This window comes from Phaseolus vulgaris, chromosome 4 (assembly GCF_051622355.1).
Source record: "Phaseolus vulgaris cultivar YP4 chromosome 4, ASM5162235v1, whole genome shotgun sequence".
Lineage (NCBI taxonomy): Eukaryota > Viridiplantae > Streptophyta > Magnoliopsida > Fabales > Fabaceae > Phaseolus > Phaseolus vulgaris.
Genome location: NC_143501.1, coordinates 48,951,514 through 48,967,758, shown reverse-complemented (window position 1 = coordinate 48,967,758; position 16,245 = coordinate 48,951,514). Strand labels below are relative to the sequence as shown.

At 30.2% G+C, this 16,245-nt stretch overlaps 2 protein-coding genes across 4 annotated transcripts; both read left to right on the top strand.

The window, feature by feature from the left end:
* The first annotated feature begins 3,643 nt into the window (after positions 1–3,643).
* On the top strand, positions 3,644–10,740 carry LOC137838057 (Serinc-domain containing serine and sphingolipid biosynthesis protein). Of its 3 annotated transcripts, none has more exons than XM_068647274.2 (13): positions 3,644–5,323; positions 6,731–7,040; positions 7,449–7,522; positions 7,624–7,783; positions 7,896–7,920; positions 8,013–8,102; positions 8,251–8,422; positions 8,507–8,580; positions 8,785–8,854; positions 9,037–9,108; positions 9,187–9,320; positions 9,717–9,790; positions 10,247–10,740. In XM_068647274.2, the coding sequence occupies exons 2-13, from the start codon at positions 6,842–6,844 to the stop codon at positions 10,303–10,305; spliced, it is 1,203 nt and encodes a 400-aa protein (XP_068503375.1). In that variant the 5' UTR covers positions 3,644–5,323; positions 6,731–6,841; the 3' UTR covers positions 10,306–10,740. The 3 variants fall into 3 exon arrangements, with proteins under 3 accessions (XP_068503375.1, XP_090157789.1, XP_068503376.1); XM_090301663.1 differs by having other exon boundaries at positions 5,048–5,323; positions 7,624–7,787; XM_068647275.2 differs by lacking the exon at positions 3,644–5,323 and adding an exon at positions 6,390–6,411.
* A 2,731-nt stretch (positions 10,741–13,471) lies between these two features.
* On the top strand, positions 13,472–15,134 carry LOC137838056 (Heavy metal transport/detoxification superfamily protein). The gene is made up of 3 exons (XM_068647272.2): positions 13,472–13,992; positions 14,230–14,305; positions 14,728–15,134. Exons 1-3 carry the CDS (start codon positions 13,795–13,797, stop codon positions 14,862–14,864), a joined length of 411 nt encoding a protein of 136 aa, XP_068503373.1. The 5' UTR covers positions 13,472–13,794; the 3' UTR covers positions 14,865–15,134.
* Positions 15,135–16,245: the final 1,111 nt, after the last annotated feature.

The window sequence follows — 16,245 nt, the reverse complement described above, 5'->3', positions numbered from 1 at the left end:
TTTTTTTAAATTATTTTTTATTTAATGATTTATTAGTACTAAACAGTCCTGTAATTTTTAAAAAAAAAATTAAGTGAATGGAAAATTAATTTGCCAATTGCTCATATGTAATTTCTGAAGAGAGTAAGTTTTGAGTCAATATGAAGATTTATTTGTATAAATAACTTTGGGAAAAGGCATTTTAAGTCTACAATTCACATTTTTTCATTACAAAATTATACATCAATATGTTGTATATATAACTATGTTGAAATAAGTGTGTATGGCAAAGATTCAATCCATCATGTTATCAAATTCCAATTAAAAATGGTTGTTTATTTAAAATTAAATATTATATTAAAATGATTTAATTAAATTGGAAAAATAGGAATTGGATTTAAAAAAAAATGACTTAATTGATTTTTTTTAATGATTATTACTATTATTTTCAATGGTCTATATAGGACCATATCAAGAAAAAGCGTAATAACTTTCATTGACTTGAAATTGTCTCATTAATTAATACTAAATTTTGTTAAATATTTGTAAGATTAGTTAGTGATTAGTGAATAAAGCAATCACCTATTCTTTATAAATGTATCTGAGGGGTTTTCTAAAACTATTTATTATTTTTAAAGCTAAACCCTAATTTAGAAATTATTTTATAAATTTTATTAATAATAAAAATTACTTTATTTATAAATAATTTTTTAATTTATAAAATAATATATACCTTCATGGATATAATGATTAATTATTTTTATATCTAAATTAATTGTTATTTAATGTGTTGTTTGTTATATCTCAAATCCTATCCTTTCAATTAAAAATTATAATTAATTGAGTGATGAATAAAAATTGAAATCTTGTAGATCTATATGAGTGAATTCATCTAATATATATATATATATATATATATATATATATATTTATTTATAACAATTTCTAGTAACCATATATATAATTGTACCATTCAAATAAAACATTGATATTTTATTTAATACTAATTTGAGCATTAAGTGTTTACAAGTGAATTCTCTTTGAACATGGATAATATTAGATAAGAGAGAAATTTTTCCCATTTGGTAGAGAGTAAATAAATAGAGAAAAGAAAAGAAAAAAAAAATGAATGTTTGAATGGTAAATAGCAAAAAAAGAACTTTGTTGCGTAGTGTATTGGTATACCACATCTTTCTTTCACGTTTTATGTATGGGTTACTTTATGTACGTATTTTCCCTTCTCAATTTCGTAATGGTTTTTAATGTGTTATACATCTACACGTTATTGCCATCATCTTCACCAATTGTAAAGAATCAAATTCCTTCAACTCATCTTTTGCTTTGAATCATTACAAAACAGTGCGTGACCTAAACCAATAATCAAAACTCAGTTTTAATCATTCAGTGTAAATGATTATGTATGAGTTCATTAGGATTTAGGGTTTCAAATTAATCAAATTAAATTCTCTTTTTAGGGTTCTTCATAATAAAGTTGATTGAATATTTGTTCGATATGTGATCGTTATTGTTTTCATACATCTTACAAAAATTTCTTAATATAAAATGATTAATGTAATTATTGTACGAAATTATATTTTTCTTATAATTGCCTTTCTACGTGAAGCGTTCTGTTGTAAGAATACAACTTTATCTCATAGTCGCCTTCATACACAAAGCACTTTGTTGTTAACGAAATTTTATCTTAAATTTGAAGCTTAACCTGATAACTTGTCTTAATCTTAGTAGAGACTCTTCATTATCTTATTATACTCAATTATCTCATATCTAACATTGACTTAATCATCAAAGTACGTTTTGCAATCTGATCGAAAATTGAAAATCACAGACATCATTAATCAAAATCAACAACAGTTTAAAGGGAGGATGAAACCCTTCTTTTGACTTTTTTTAAGTAGAAGGTCTTTAGTTGTAAATGCATTTCTTAAATATTTTTTTGCTTTTAAACGTTTGCACACCATATAATAGAATTAATGATTTGCAAAATTAATTGTGTGGTCAGAAATAGGAGAGTTGATGAGAAAGGTAGCATTTTGGGGCATTGTTGATATTTATGTGTGTGCCTATGGGAAAAAAGATGATGAGTTGTTGCTTTTTATTTTCCTTTGAGAACTTCAACACAAATAAAGGATGGACAATGTGCTTTCACTGCAGAAATCCACTAATTTAAAGCAACCTTTTCTTCCCAACATTGGATGCTGCCTAATTCACTTACGTACACCACCCATGTTATCCAAGGACAAAACCAATTTCTGTTTGATACTATGTTGTCAAACAAAAACACAAAAATTAGTAAAAATTAATCACATTTTATCATCATTTTATAATATTATTCCATATACCGTTATTACAACAAAAAATAATTTTATACAATAATAAAAAAACCATTGTCTAAGCTAAAAAAATAGTTGTCCTATTAGATAATGAATTTTGAATTGATGTGTGGTTGTGATCTATATAAAGAAATTTTTATTTATTTAGTATAATTTTATCTCTTAATTATTAAAATAGGTATTTTTTTTTAAATTATCATGTAAGTCGTATCACCTTGACACGACTTTAGTTAAAATTTGATTATACTGAAATCGTGTTACTTTAACACGACTTTCTTTTAAATATTCTAAAGTCGTGTCACCTTGACACGACTTCCATTCAAAGATGTCGTGTCACTTTAACACAACTTACTATTTCAATAATTTTTAAATTTTTTATATATTTTAATAATTAAGAAGTAAAATTTCACCAAATTGATAAAAGATACTAATAATTTTACTAAAAAAATAAATCATCTCTACGAAAATTGCAATATGAAATATATGGGATTAATAATGTATCAAATGAATATTGATTGGAATATATATATATATATATATATATATATATATAGTTTTGAACTATATAAACTAATATTAGACTTCAGATTCTTTTAGATTTATTTTTACAGGTTGAAATTGATTAAAAATTACTAAAGTTTGATTCTTTAAACCTAATTTTAACGATTTTCTCTCTTTATTTTGCATATTGTTTTTAATAAATTTTAGTCAATATAAGAATATATCTTAAAAAGAGTGTGTCTTGTGTACTTCTTAACTATATAATAGTTTTTTTTTACATAATATATGCATATGTGTTAAAAGAATATAGGTTAGAAGTATCTATACTTGGTTAAAAAGATGATGTATATGATATATAACTCCCTCAAATTGAACACAGAATATATATTCTTTCAACCTGCAGGGAAAAGATAAGAAAAGGAGATTTGTTTTGAAGAAAGGCGAACAAATTTTAACTTTGATTAGTTATTAATAATAATAATCTATAACATAAGAATCTGGAATATTATAACGGATGAGATTGAGAAGTCAAAATAGGAAGAATAAAATTGAAGCAGCTTTTGGAAATGTCAAAAAAGTTACAGTGTAATGTTGCTACATGCACGCAACAAAAGATCACAGTGTTCATTATTGTTGTTTTACTTGGAAAAACATAATAGTATGTAGCATGAAACCAAATGATTGAGTTGGGCGTGAAAGAAACACTAGAATCTAATCTTTACACTCAATTAAGACCTGGATGGTACATGCATCATTACTATCCTCTCATTTCACCAACCTTCTTCTCTCTTTTAAAGTCACACCTTCTCACTAATTAGTTTATGTGCTAAAAAAGTTGTCTTATTATGACACTTTGTGTTCTTGTATGGGACCAAAAAGTTCTCCTCACTTCTCAATGTGTCTTCTTGATTTAGTTTTGGATTGATTTTGTTAGTAACTTTGTATGGAGCTTTTTGCAAAAAGATTTTCGATGTTTAAATTAGTGTTCAGTATGAAGTAATGAATGGTATTAGAATACGTATTTTTGTTTGGTGCTAGTCAACTTATTTATAGAGATGGATTGAGTCTTGAGAAGTGTTGGACCCGATTAACACAAATATCGTTAGTAAGTCCATGTGGTTTTTTGGATTTGATTTTATAGGAAAAATTTGAATTTTCTCGTATTTTTTGGCAGGGCTGTAGTAGATGTTTATGAGTGGATAATTGGCTGTAGTAGGTGTTTATGGGTGGATAATTTTTTTAATTGGTTTTTTGTCAAACTTTAGAATTTTGTTTGGATGGTTTGCTTCATGTTATAGTTTTTGTTTCCATCTAGATCTTGTTTGTTCCTTGTTGTTATCTATGTCCATCAGGAAATACTAACTTTAGGTTAGGGTCGATAAAAAAAATCTAACTTTAGGTTAGATTTCTTGTATAAGAGTTGAAACATTCTTCAAATACTCCAAATTATTTATTTTTCATTGTTCATAAAAAGTCATTGTGTTAGTTTGACATATTTTATTTAATATACATTATTGTAACAATTAAGTGGAAAGTTGCATTTGGCAACTGAGTTATATTTGAGTGGTGTAGTCGTGACTTGAGTATCATGCACCTTTCGATCATACAATAGTCTTTACATTAATTACCTAATGAATTAAGCCTTCTTAATTTCACTCAACTATTATTCTTTTATACCAAATAAAGAAAAAAAATATTTTTCATGTAAGGGAATGACCCAACACATATACTATCCTTAGTTGTTGATGATATCTTAAATAAAACCACTAAAGATAATAATTTTTTCACCAAGTATTAGATACATAACACATAAAAGTCAAGAGACAACTTTGCATAACATGTTCCATGTAGTGTGTTCATGCAATCATAAATTACCATTAGATGGTTGGTTTTTATTATAAGAATAGTGATAATTGATTGAAAGTGAAGATTTTGTTTTAATATTGGATAATGGTTGAAAAGAATATGTATATATGTGGTGGAAAAATGAATTGAATTGAAGTGGAAGAATAAAATGGAGTAAGAGATTTGTATGGGGAAGAATATATAGTTTAGCTTGAAAGGGAACCTATTGGGAGAGAGAAAGAGAAGATAGAAAGTGCATGAAGCTTGAGCTTACGGCGGAGAAAAGAAAAAAAAGAAGGAAAAAGCAAAGAGAAACCACCGAAAAGCAACCTCGCCACCTATATGTCGCTGTCTCACAACAAGTCTTAAGTGTCTCTGATCCTTCTTTATCATCATTTTTAAACACTCAAAACAACAACACAGTTGCACCAACTATTCCCTCTCTCTCTCTCTGTGTTTGGTTTTTTTGTGTCTCTTAATGAGAGAAGAAAGAGAGAGAGATTGTAATGGAAAATAATCATCATCAAAGCTTCTCCAAGAACCAACACCAACACAGTTCTTTTTCTGTCTCCATGTTATTACCTTATACTAGTTCTTCTTCATCATCCTCATCAATTCTCTTCTACAGTGATTCTGATCATCTTCAGGTACTGTTCATCATATTTTTTCATTGATTAATATGATTGATGTTATCTGAAGTATCAGTGCAAAACATGCCTTCTAAGCATGTATTGATCAGACTATTTTTAATAATAGAAATAGTAAGAATCAAACTTAAACCCCATCTTCAGTTTCTTACTACTTGATTGATTCTGATAAATTTTTGAACTTGATTCCATTGATTCCTGATGTTTTTGCTGCTATGTGGTTTCATGTTTTGCATTCTACTTTGTGAATGTTTAAATAGAGAAATTTCTACCTGTGTTTTTGTTTTCTCAGTTGTGTTCATTGAATCTTTATCGTTCGTGTGAACTGTTATTTTATAATGTAAACATTACTATAAATATTATAGATTATAGTTTGTAACAAATATGTACATGTGTATGGAACTGATGAACACATAAGTTTGATCGATTCTTGTTTGCTGAGAAAATCTGAAAGGGAAATTAACGAAAAATTGGACGCTTACTTCGAGGTATGGGAAAACGAATATCTCTTCCAAATTGTTCTCTTCTTTTAGATACTATTAAAGTTGGAAAATCTCTAAATATATATTATGTTCTTTATTTTGCTTCATTCTGATTTTAATTTTTTTTTCAACAGACAAATTTTAATTTTTTCACTCACCCACTTGTGCTTTTTTTATTTGAAATTGACAACTGTGGTCGATTAAATTATTTCTACATTTTAAGAATGTTAACAATGATGGTGAGATTATTTATTGAATTTTAGCAGTTTTTAAACTGAAAATGATTTCTTTTTCATGAAAAAGGTAATTATACGCTTTTCTTAGTTGTTTTTTTAATCCAAAAACACCTCCTTAGCACTGCCAAGGGAAATCCAACATCAAGATAGTTACAGCAAGTGACGTGAAAAAAGTTCTTTCACTTTCCTTTTTCCAACAACTAATAATTGAAAAGAAAAAAAACCCATGATAAACTTTAGCCACTTAAGAAGGTGGGGGTTAAAATGACAATCTAAAGACCATTTTTTTCTTCTTTTTGAACTTTAAAAAACAGTGCTTTACCGTTTTCCACTTCAACAAGGTGGAGGTTTCTGATTCGATGAAGTTCTGGTGAGACTTTATAGAACCAAGGAATGTTCTAATGAATATTTTTTTTCTGGGTTGGACTATTTTTCTTACAGAGTTGTATAAAGGGAGTTTCAATAATATATGGTAGGCATACCAAAAATTTTGGGGTTTAGCATTTAGTCTATGATGATAGGTAAGATAATGCATAGCATGAAAAGAATCTATGGCTGGTAGGACCAACTATAACAACTATTATTCTCAGGGTTACTTGAAGGCTAATTGTTGGTTCTTATTTAATTGTTTCTTCTGTTTCATTCGAGGCATGGAAGAATGTGATATTTAGTCTTTTGATGCATTGCAGTGCAGGGGAGAAGAATAGAAGATCTTGATTGGAGTGTGTGGATCATATTTTTGTGTCTGTGAATCCATTAATGCACAGTGTTGCATTGATTTGTTGAAAATTAGATAGAAGATGGAGAATGGGGAAAGCAACATGAGTAACCAAAGGTGTGAAGTGTTGAAGGATTCTTCATGGTATAGTCAATTCAGAAATGTTTGCAACCCTTGGTTGGCAAGATATGTGTATGCTTTGATTTTCCTAGTGGCCAATCTGCTGGCATGGGCTGCACGTGATGAACTTTCTAGCCTCACTGCTTTAACTCAATTGAAGGGTGAGATTGCTTCAAACCTTCATGAGCTTTCACATCACATTTAATTTTTTGTTGCTACTTTTAAATCTTGGTCATGTCAATGCCATGTGTATGATAGACAGAGTTTTCTTTCCAACACGTGCAAGGTTTTAAGCTGTTTTCAAGGTGGCATTTTTTTCATCACAGATCTTGATATTACAATATAGGCAATTCCTGTGAATGTGACAACAATTGCATGGACTCTTGGATTGGAGTAGTTTGCATGGACTCTTGTAATAAAAACAGAAAATTGCAACAAAAACTTTGAAATTTGAATCTAACAAGAGACTTTCAATAAATGTTTAAAAAGAGTGCCACAGTAAATGTTTGATTAGCATTATGTTGTTATGACACCAGTAACTTGAATTCTAACATATATTGAACCCACAGGAGTAAAGGGATGCAAGGTTGGAAAAGACTGCTTGGGTGCAGATGGTGTTCTACGTGTGAGCATGGGTTGCTTTGTATCCTTTTTCAAATTTGAATCTTTACATGCAAGAAATCTGGTTTGGTCAATCATTAATCAATATTGATGCTGAGTTTTTCAACCTTAATTCTTTATCAGTTGTTTTATATGATAATGTTTTGGTCAACTGCTGGTACTTCTAAATTGAAGGAAGGCAGAGATGAATGGCACTCAGGATGGTGGTTGGTCAAGACTGTTCTGTTGATCCTTGTGACAATATTCCCATTTTTACTCCCTTCTAAGTTGATTGAGCTCTATGGTTGGTAAATTGTGTCTCTGAAAACCCTCCAAGTGTTAATGCTTCCTATTTGATCTAAGAAAATGCTGCTTAGATTCATCCCTCTTAACACAGTTTTATTTTTTTTGGGCAGGTGAGGTTGCACATTTTGGTGCTGGGTATGTTTATTTTTCACCTCAACTAAATGATTGCAGTGTATTTTTGTCTTGAACTGATCTGTGATAGTTTTAATTTTCTCTATAATTTTCAGGGTTTTCCTCCTAATTCAACTAATAAGCATAATCAGCTTCATTACGTGGTTGACTGATTGTTTTGCCTCTGAAAAATATGCAGAAAGATGGTATGAAAATATTAAACTAGTTATGCTATTCTTCTTTCATAGTACAAAATGCCTTAAATTCAGTTAATCAAATTCAGTTTGCAGAATACTTGTCTAGTGCTCAAAATACTTCCTAAAACGTTTACACTTATCTTCAATTTTTGTGCAGCCAAATCCAGGTGATGTTATTTGCAACTGTTTCATATTTTATCTGCTTGGGGGGGATCATTTTGATGTACATTTGGTATGCACCACTACCATCTTGCCTCCTCAACATTTTCTTTATCACTTGGACCCTGGTGCTTCTCCAACTCATGACAAGTGTATCTCTTCACCCAAAAGTAAGTACTGTTGCAGATCTTTTGGTTGCTCAACTTACTTTATCTCCTGCCATAACTTTATGTGGAATTTATGTGTCTCACTAGGTGAATGCTGGCATTCTAAGTCCAGGGTTGATGGGGCTCTATGTTGTCTTTCTTTGCTGGTGTGCAATTAGAAGGTAGGAATTTGATATAGCTATGTAAGCATGCAGCTTCAAAATGTTTAGATTTTTGTTCAAACCAAAGGAAACATGGATGTAAAATCAAACCATGTTTTAATTTTCTTTAATTCCTTTCCATTTTTTGGCCTTTGTGATCCCTCTAGCTTTCTACTATCTTCATTTCTGTTGAATTTGACCTTTAGAACATATTTGTGTGTGCAGTGAACCTGCAGGAGCTGATTGCATCAGAAAGTCAGAACCTGAATCCAAAACAGATTGGCAAAGCATCATTGTAATATTTACTATTTCATAATTTGGACTTAATGTTTGAAATCTTCTCATATTAATGAGTAACATCAACACATTTTTATGAAAAAAATTATTTATCTTGTTACAATTGCTATGATTTCATTTTCTTAACATGATATCACTTTACCTTCTTATTGACTGACATTTGACACTGACTTTTGGCAGAGCTTTGTTGTTGCAATACTAGCGCTTGTTGTTGCAACATTTTCCACAGGCATAGATTCCAAATGCTTTCAGGTTAGTTACAGAATCTAAATTGAACTTCATTTTGACATCAGATTCTCTCCAAAGCATATCTAACTCATTCTCTTACAGTTCAGGAAGAGTGATCCACCAGCAGAAGATGATGTTCCATACGGTTATGGCTTCTTCCATTTTGTCTTTGCCACAGGAGCAATGTACTTTGCAATGCTATTGATTGGATGGAACAGTCACCATTCTATGAAAAAGTATGATCCCATCATAACATCTTGGATTTCTTGCATTTGCTTTTTCACCCAAAAGAAAGAAACACATTCCATTTCTACTCTGACTACTAATAGTCAAGCCATCATCATATACATATCTAGATTCCACTTAACTCAATAACTGTGTTACAACAACTGTGTTACAACCTGAAGCCTTGTAGTTGTTCTTTGTGTAACATAATATCATTTTGAATCCAAGCACTTAACTTGGTTATATCACATGTCAACAACAGTATCACTCCCAAAATTCACACTTACAACATAACCTTTTTTTACCTAGTTGCTAATTGTAGGTGCTAGTACAAGGTTTATATGAAGTTGGTTATTGTCTTAGAAAATACTTCAATAAAAAGTTATAATACCTATATTCTGCTGCAGATGGACTATTGATATAGGCTGGACCAGCGCCTGGGTCAGAATAGTAAATGAATGGTTGGCAGTTTGTGTTTATTGTAAGTATGATCTCATCTCAATTTTATCTAACCATAATCAGAAAAGAGGAATTCCACAAATAAATTTCCAACTCATTCTTTGGTATTGAGTGATGAAATGCATATGAATAGGGAATGAGACCTATTAAACTGAAATGGTACTCAAGACTTATAAATTTCTGCCCTTAGTAAAGAATGTATTAAAAAGTTTCAGAAATGTGTTTCAAGTATGGAGAATTTCAAACTGAGTGTTGGAAATCGCACATTAACTAGAGATTAGTGCATTTCATAGTACATAAGTGGGTGCAAACCTCATTTCATAAGCCGTTTTATGAGATTCAATTAGGTTTAAAGTCTGCTTTTTAATTTGATATCAGAATCATTTCGAACCTATCCGAGTGATTATTTGTGACATTTCATTGTAGACTCTTTTTAGTGTAATTTCTTGAGCAAAGAAGCTTTTGAATTTTTTGACAGTATGGATGCTGGTAGCTCCAATCATATGGAAGAGCAGACATGCTGATTCTACTACATAAGGACTTCCCTGTGATCCCACATTTTGGTTTTGAAATTGTTTGTGAGGATTAAGATCTTAAATTGCACTATATCTCTGCTGCACATGTAGTTGATTCCTCCAAGGGCCCCTCTCTGATAAGAAAAAGAATTTCCAACTGCTTGCAACATCCTAGAAATTTGAAGTCAGAAGCTATGGTGGTGGCAGAAATGTTCAGAAGTTTTGGATTTGTTACTTGAAGCTACTCAGTACCTGTTATGCTCATTTTGCCACCAAGGGAGTATAAATAACTCAACAGTTAGAGTATGCTTATCAGAAATTTCATTCATCATTTTTCAATTTCCCAGCTTCATACATCATTGTATGTTCAACACAAAGTGGATTACCATTTGTCTGTAACAAATAAAATAATGTCCAATCACAATCAATGAAACACAGTGTTCACTGTTTTTTAATATATATATAATGTAATTCATAAGATGATGTGGAAGCCATAGACATCAACCTTCAGCAAAAACAAGTGAAAGTGAATGGTGTTTGAAGCAGTACTAGTTCGATCTCTTTAAATTAGAGTGAGTTAATTTCTTACAAAATGAAAATAACTAATTAAAAAGGAAGACTCCTTAAAAAATTATAGAAGAGTTTTTAAATTGCTATTTAACCATTAACTACCAAGATTTTAACTACTAATTACTTTATATTTTAGAATTAATCTTTATTAGTTTTTTATAGACTAATATAAAATATAAAATATTAGTAATTAAAATCTTAGTAGCTAATGATTAGATACCAATCTAGAAATTATTTTATAATTTTTTTATTAATAATAGAAATGACTTTATATACCAATAATTTTTTTTTAATTTATAAAATATCAAATATCTTTAGTTAATATAGTTATTAATTATTTTAATCTCTTAAATTAGTTTCTTTTGTGATATTTTTTAGCTAATATTTTTGTCTTACTGATTTGTTATTCCATATGTCCCTTTAGTAAATTTGTTTTAGAGTGTTTTTGGTCTTTTTGCTTTTAACAATAGCTCTTATAAGTTTTTAAAAAATAATAAAATATATCTCATATCTCTCTAAGATTTACAAGTCTCATGAAGAACTTTAAAATATCATTAAAAAAAATCAATGTTTATAATTTTTTATAAAAGATATTTATATAAGTAAGTATTATTTTAATTTTAAAAAACTGTTAATAATTATTAAGGCTGCCTAATTATTAAAAGATATTTTTTAAATTAAAATAAAGTTATCGTGTAAATAAAAAAAATAAGTTAAGAACTTGGGTTTAATTGTGAGCATTCTTAAATCTTTCATGATATTTTTTTTTAAACTTAAAAATAGTCACAAATAATTAATTTCTTTAAGTTTAAAGTTAAATTATTCATTAACTAAAACAATTCTTTTATCTAACTTCTACTTATGATTAAATAAAAGCTTGATACATTTTTCAACTAGAAAAAAATGCCTTAATATCCAATGTCACATCATCAAGCATTACCATTCCTTAGAAAAATAAAATAAAATATATATATATATTTGTTATAGAATTTAAGAAAATATATATTAATAAATTGTTGTGTTGCATGAATTGATCTATTGAGTTGCAGTAACTAGTCAGTGTGAATGGACCTGTGAAGCCTGCATTTTGTTCTGAGTATGAACTTCATGTAAAACCAGAACTTTCATCCATGCAGAAACAAAAGTCCATGTGATTAACACACCTGACACATCACTTAACCCTTAGCATTTGTTTTTCAAAATTCTCCTTCTGCTTCATTTGAAAGCTTCCACTGTCACATGGACCAAGCTGTAGATGAAAGAGCCTTTATTTATCACACTTGTTCAATGATTCAATAATTTGTAAACACTTCTTATCTCATGGACTTCAATAATGCAATGCAATACATCACCTCCTGTCCCATCATACATCCAAGGTGAGGACAACACATGTCCACAGCTTCTCATTCTGGTCTTAATGCCTCTCAATTACTTGTTTCATCATTTGTCTCTTTTCCTTTTAGGATCTAAAATCAATTCAAAGTTCATGCACAACTCAGATAAAATCTGTGATAAATTCAACTGGAGAGTAAAAACTTCCACACTGAGTACAAATGATTGAAGAAAAAAGACTCGCATTACATTAAGGTTTTAAGTTAAAAACATAGGAAGAACAAACTGATATAAATAGACTCTAAATGACTCTGATACCGTTAAAAAGTGAACTTTAAGTCCAACTCAACCTTGTAAAACTGACTTATAAGTTAAGATTTGTACTAATTTATATATTATGAAATCTCCTTATCTCTTACTAGATCTTCAATAACAGTAATAAATCCTTTTAATATGTTATATTTAAGACTACAATTGGAGATTGTTGGTTGAGTTGTACAAACTCCAGTAGGATGAGTAATTTACATGATTGGAGCATAATATGAATAAAGAAGTTTGCATTATAAATTAAAACCTGTTAATTTTTAGTAACATGAGAAAACCTATTATATAATTCATGATAAATCACCCACATGGATCTACACACATATTCCTTTCCTCTAACTTGGGCTAAGCCTCATCACATTCACTGATAAAGCTTGTCATTTCTACTTCTGATATTGTGATCTGCGTTTCCTCCTTTACTTGTGTCCTCCTTCTTGATCATATGGTCCAAGTTTCACCTCTTTTAATACGACCTGTTTCATCCATGACCAAAATAGTCACAGAGACAACTCAAAATGTCTGTTTCTAGCAGGTTTGCCAGAGAAATATTACGATTTGATATATAAGCACCTTTGACAAATCCGTTAAATAAAAAGCAATCTTAAGATGTGAATGCCAAAACTTAATTTTTCAGGAAATATGAAAAAACCACATTTAAGATGTATAATCAAACACACTAATGATGTGTTGTTTGAAATTTATTATACTGTATTTTGACTAACAGAATATTAAGAAATGTGTAGTCTAATTCAATCTTATAAAACGTACTCATAGATAAGGTTGTATACACTTATATACTATATACTGTGAAATGTAGTGATGGACGATCTCCAACACAGAAACTTGTTTTTGAAAGCAATTATGCTCTTCATCTTATTCAAATAATTAAAATTTGTGAGTTGTGTAAGATTAGTAATACTTTATAGTGACAATGAATGTCTTCCACCCCAGTTGGCATACTTCATTTTTAGTTTGGTCAAGTGTTTTTGGAAGTTCATCACATGACATTATATAACCAAACTGAATCTATTTTCTATTGTTATTCCTTGTAAAATTTATTGGGTTCTGTGCTGCTTTTGGCTTCCCCAATAAAATTTGACTTTAATCTTATTCGTTACCTCCACTCCCTTGTACTCTCTCTCCTCCCTAATATAAGATATTCCTACAACCCTGCTTTGGTTGAAATGAAACTCGAGACTTGTGTGGGAGGTTAGTTTAGTTTAGTTGTTACAATAGTGTTTTTCTTTAAACTGGATTTGCCTTAGACTAAGAACAAATCTTTGAAATGGGGAAACTAGGGAGGATGTTAGACACCTTCTGTCTTTCTTTTGGCTCAAACACCTGTTTCTGCATGAACTCCATGGAGTTTGAAGATGAGTTTGAGAAAAAGCCTTTGATTGTAAGTGCTTCTAGTGATCATAAACTGAGATTGAAGGATGTAGTAGATGGAAAGCAGACACTGGCTTTTCAACTGAAACCCCAGGTGAGGCATTTTTCTTTTGTTCTAACTCTTATTCTGAAACTTTACTCAAGTCTCACCTAATACAATAAGAATTTGTTGTTGTTGTTCCAACTCTTTTTTTTTTGGTAGTGAATTTTCTATTGTAACATCATAAGTCCTTCTCTTCTTCCAAAATGAAAAAGGAAACACATGTTCATTATTATATTAGATAGCTTGAATGGTTTAACATATACATGTTCTTATCCACAAAATATGCAGATAGTGACATTGAGGGTGTCCATGCATTGCTATGGATGTGCAAAAAAAGTTGAGAAACATATCTCGAAGTTGGAAGGTGAGCATATTACCTTTTTTTCTCCCCATATCATAAAGCAGCTTTCTAGAGTAATTTAACTGTCACAAACAAAATGAAGAAAAAAAAATTAACCATCAATGTAACTTTGTAAGTATGTAACATCACTGGAACTGATAGGCATGCCAGCTTTTTGCTTTATCAGTTTATCTTTATTTCCTAAATTTCATCACAAGCTAAAGCAAATTCTGTCAGATATTGATGAACACAGAGGGTTGCTCAAATGTCCACCACAGGATACTAGGATAGAGAATATGCTAACCACTCCTTTTGACAACATCTGCCATAAAGTCAACATTATTAATGTTTATTTTCAGTGTGTGTGCAGTGTGTTTGTATTCTTGTTTGCTTTGCATCTATTTGTATAATCATGATATCTGAATCCACATTCACCTTTAAAACAGGAGTGAGCTCTTATAAGGTGGATCTGGAAACAAAAATAGTAGTGGTTATGGGCGATATTCTTCCCTCTGAAGTGTTGCAGAGTGTGTCTAAGGTGAAAAATGCAGAGCTTTGGAAATCTCAAGGTAGTAAGCAATAGTTTTGGATTGAAGAACCATCTTCATCAGATTCAACCAAAAGAAGATATTGAAATAGAATTAAGGAGCTCTAATTTTCTATGTGTCCTTGTGGTCTTGTATATAGTGTATCATGTTAAGATCTAATGTCTCTTTCGGTTTGTCTTGATATCTTTTAACACATTTTTCAAGATTCATATCTAAGCCAATTATCATTGGTGATTAAAGTTTTCACCTAAGTTTGATCAAGTTGTTCCATAAATATATGTCATACTTTGCATTCTCTGTTAAAATGTAGCAAACTCTTTTCTCTTTTGAACCTTCTTATTCTTTTAACATTCTTTTTAGCAAGAAACCATGGTATGTTTTTCCATGCATTTATGATATTAGTCAAACTCCACATAACACATGTATCTCAGTTTTTCATACACACACTACTATCTCAAACCATACAACAATTTCTGGTGTTTCAAAGCTTTTGTACCAAAAGGTACCTGACGAGCCAGTCTCGGATCGGATCTGGTAATCGATCGATCGAGTCAAAGAATACCTCAAGTTATGCAATAAATAATAGTAATGACAGTTACAATAACACTTAATGAGTCACATTCATATATCAAAATATGCGAGAAATATCTCCGACAAATCAGCTAAATACTGATTAACTAAAAGATGTTATAAATATTCTCCAAATATTCCAATATACCAATATACCTCCTATTAATCAGTCAATAACTGATATCCAACTCATCATGGCATGTTCATCCCAAATAACAGATATGCTTGCTGCTGAAATTGAAAACCAGTGCTAACTGGCAGTGACCATAACTTTGAGGTCACTGATATTATAACAAGATAGACAGTTTTAGCAGTAGAGTATTCAAAGTTTGACTTCAAACTCTTCTGGGTGGACACTGGCCAGTGATGTTCATACTTTATATTATTAAAGCAACAAAAATCTATGGTTATTGCTTCCAGAATAATTAAAAGGAAGATCCATTATGCACTACTTCTATCCTAGTTTGAAACTTGGAATTACTGAACAAAAATGTGTCCCTGGTAGCAAACAAAATAATTGTATCATGGCCACAGACTAAAAGAAGCTTAATTGAGTCAAAAGCAAATGAGGTGAATAATACAAATAAAGCACAAAATGGTTTTCTCACATGCCTAATATATTCATCACCATTAAATAAATGTATGATTTGTACTTTGCCTTCTTGCACAAGTATCGCTTTGCATCACAATTCCCTCTGTCATCAATCATCAAAAATGAAAAGGAGACAGCAAAACAAATGGAGGAAAAGAGAATGCATCTCTTAGTTAGAGGTCTAAATTTGTTTGTAGCTGATGTGGGACATGTGCAAGTTTTCAAGAGCACAAGGGACATGCATGTTTAATGAT

What these genes read in the sequence shown, in the direction of transcription:
- LOC137838057 (XM_068647274.2), top strand. Translation starts at nt 6,842, where the DNA reads ATGGAGAATGGGGAAAGCAACATGAGTAACCAAAGGTGTGAAGTGTTG. An exon ending in TGCTTTAACTCAATTGAAGG is followed by an intron (nt 7,041 to 7,448) that starts GTGAGATTGCTT and finishes TTGAACCCACAG; the next exon opens with GAGTAAAGGGATGCAAGGTT. An exon ending in GTGTATCTCTTCACCCAAAA is followed by an intron (nt 8,423 to 8,506) that starts GTAAGTACTGTT and finishes GTGTCTCACTAG; the next exon opens with GTGAATGCTGGCATTCTAAG.
- LOC137838056 (XM_068647272.2), top strand. Translation starts at nt 13,795, where the DNA reads ATGGGGAAACTAGGGAGGATGTTAGACACCTTCTGTCTTTCTTTTGGC. An exon ending in CTTTTCAACTGAAACCCCAG is followed by an intron (nt 13,993 to 14,229) that starts GTGAGGCATTTT and finishes CAAAATATGCAG; the next exon opens with ATAGTGACATTGAGGGTGTC. An exon ending in ACATATCTCGAAGTTGGAAG is followed by an intron (nt 14,306 to 14,727) that starts GTGAGCATATTA and finishes CCTTTAAAACAG; the next exon opens with GAGTGAGCTCTTATAAGGTG.